The following is a 1270-nucleotide window of genomic DNA, read 5'->3' as shown; positions in this document are numbered from 1 at the left end:
ATTGTTGCTGTTGATGTTGCTGCTGTTGCTGTTGATGGTGATTATGATGGTGATGATGATGATGCATATGATGATTGTGGTTGCTTGCAGTCGTTGTTGCCACACTAACAACGTCATTTGATGTAGCAATTGCGGTCGATGAGGTTAAATTTGTAGTGCCATTGCCACCGGCCATCATCACCGTTATGCTACTACCACCAGTTGTTGTAACACCAACGCCACCCATGCTTTCAGTTACCTTTAGTATGCCCAAGGGTGTTGTAGCCGTTGCCGTTGTAGTGCCACTCGTGCTGAGACTAGTGCCACTGATATGAGCACTTATACCACTCGGCACACTCGACATTACAGCGCCCGAGCGTAATAGTTCTTCGTTAGGTATGGAAAAATGACGATAGGACATGTAGTCAGGTGGCATCGTCGCTTGACGTTTTGCATTCTCAATACGTTGCTTTTTTAATTTCACATAACTGAGCACCGATATCATTACGATAAATACAATTATACCCAAACAACAGCCAACAATTAAACCGAGACGGCGAGTGAGTATAGAATGTATAAAACCATTACTAGCCAGACCGTTCTCGTCCGTTATTAGGCTGGGTGTAGAATCAAGCGTTTGAACATCGGTGCAAGTGGAAAAGCGGGAATTTTTCAAAACTTCCTGTAACGCGTTGTCGGTGTCAACGGTGTTCTCGATTAACGCCTGCTGTTGTTGGGGCTGTGCCAACAATGTATGCTCGCTAAAGGATACGTCGGTGATGCCGTATGCATTTGCCATCCGGCTGTACGGCGACTGATAAGATGCCGCCTGCCTATCATAGGTAGTTGGTTGGTAGTTGGTTGACGATGGTAATACAATTGCTTGCGACATTACGTCATCGCGTCCCATAGAGAGGAATGAATCGTTAAAATGTATCCTTTGCAAGGCATTCGCTACAGGCTCTGAAAGCCAATTACCGGTGCCGATTACACATATATGATAGCGTGTGTTTGGACTGAGTTTTGTTAGTTTGGCCGAATTCGCTGAGCCATTTAAACGTTTACCGCGTATCTATACAAACAAATAAATAAACGAGCATTACACAAAACATATATGTGTGTGTGTATTTAAAATAAGGAAGCATTTCACATCGAAAATCTTTACATGAATACTATGAGAGTACACCCACGAAGATTCATATGCACACACATACACATACACACACACACACACACACACACACACACACACACACACACACACACACACACACACACACACACACACACA

General features: G+C 43.9%; 1 protein-coding gene across 1 annotated transcript; it reads right to left on the bottom strand.

Annotated features, from left to right (window-relative positions):
• Positions 1-4: 4 nt before the first annotated feature.
• LOC119644466 lies at positions 5-1051 on the bottom strand (the record flags this gene model as incomplete). Its single annotated transcript, XM_038044027.1, has 1 exon — positions 5-1051. A coding segment is annotated over one exon (1047 nt), but the record flags the coding sequence as incomplete, so codon positions are not given.
• Positions 1052-1270: the final 219 nt, after the last annotated feature.

Source organism: Glossina fuscipes, unplaced genomic scaffold, assembly GCF_014805625.2.
Source record: "Glossina fuscipes isolate IAEA_lab_2018 unplaced genomic scaffold, Yale_Gfus_2 117257, whole genome shotgun sequence".
Classification (NCBI taxonomy): Eukaryota; Metazoa; Arthropoda; class Insecta; order Diptera; family Glossinidae; genus Glossina; species Glossina fuscipes.
This window is presented reverse-complemented; position numbering and strand designations above follow the sequence as displayed.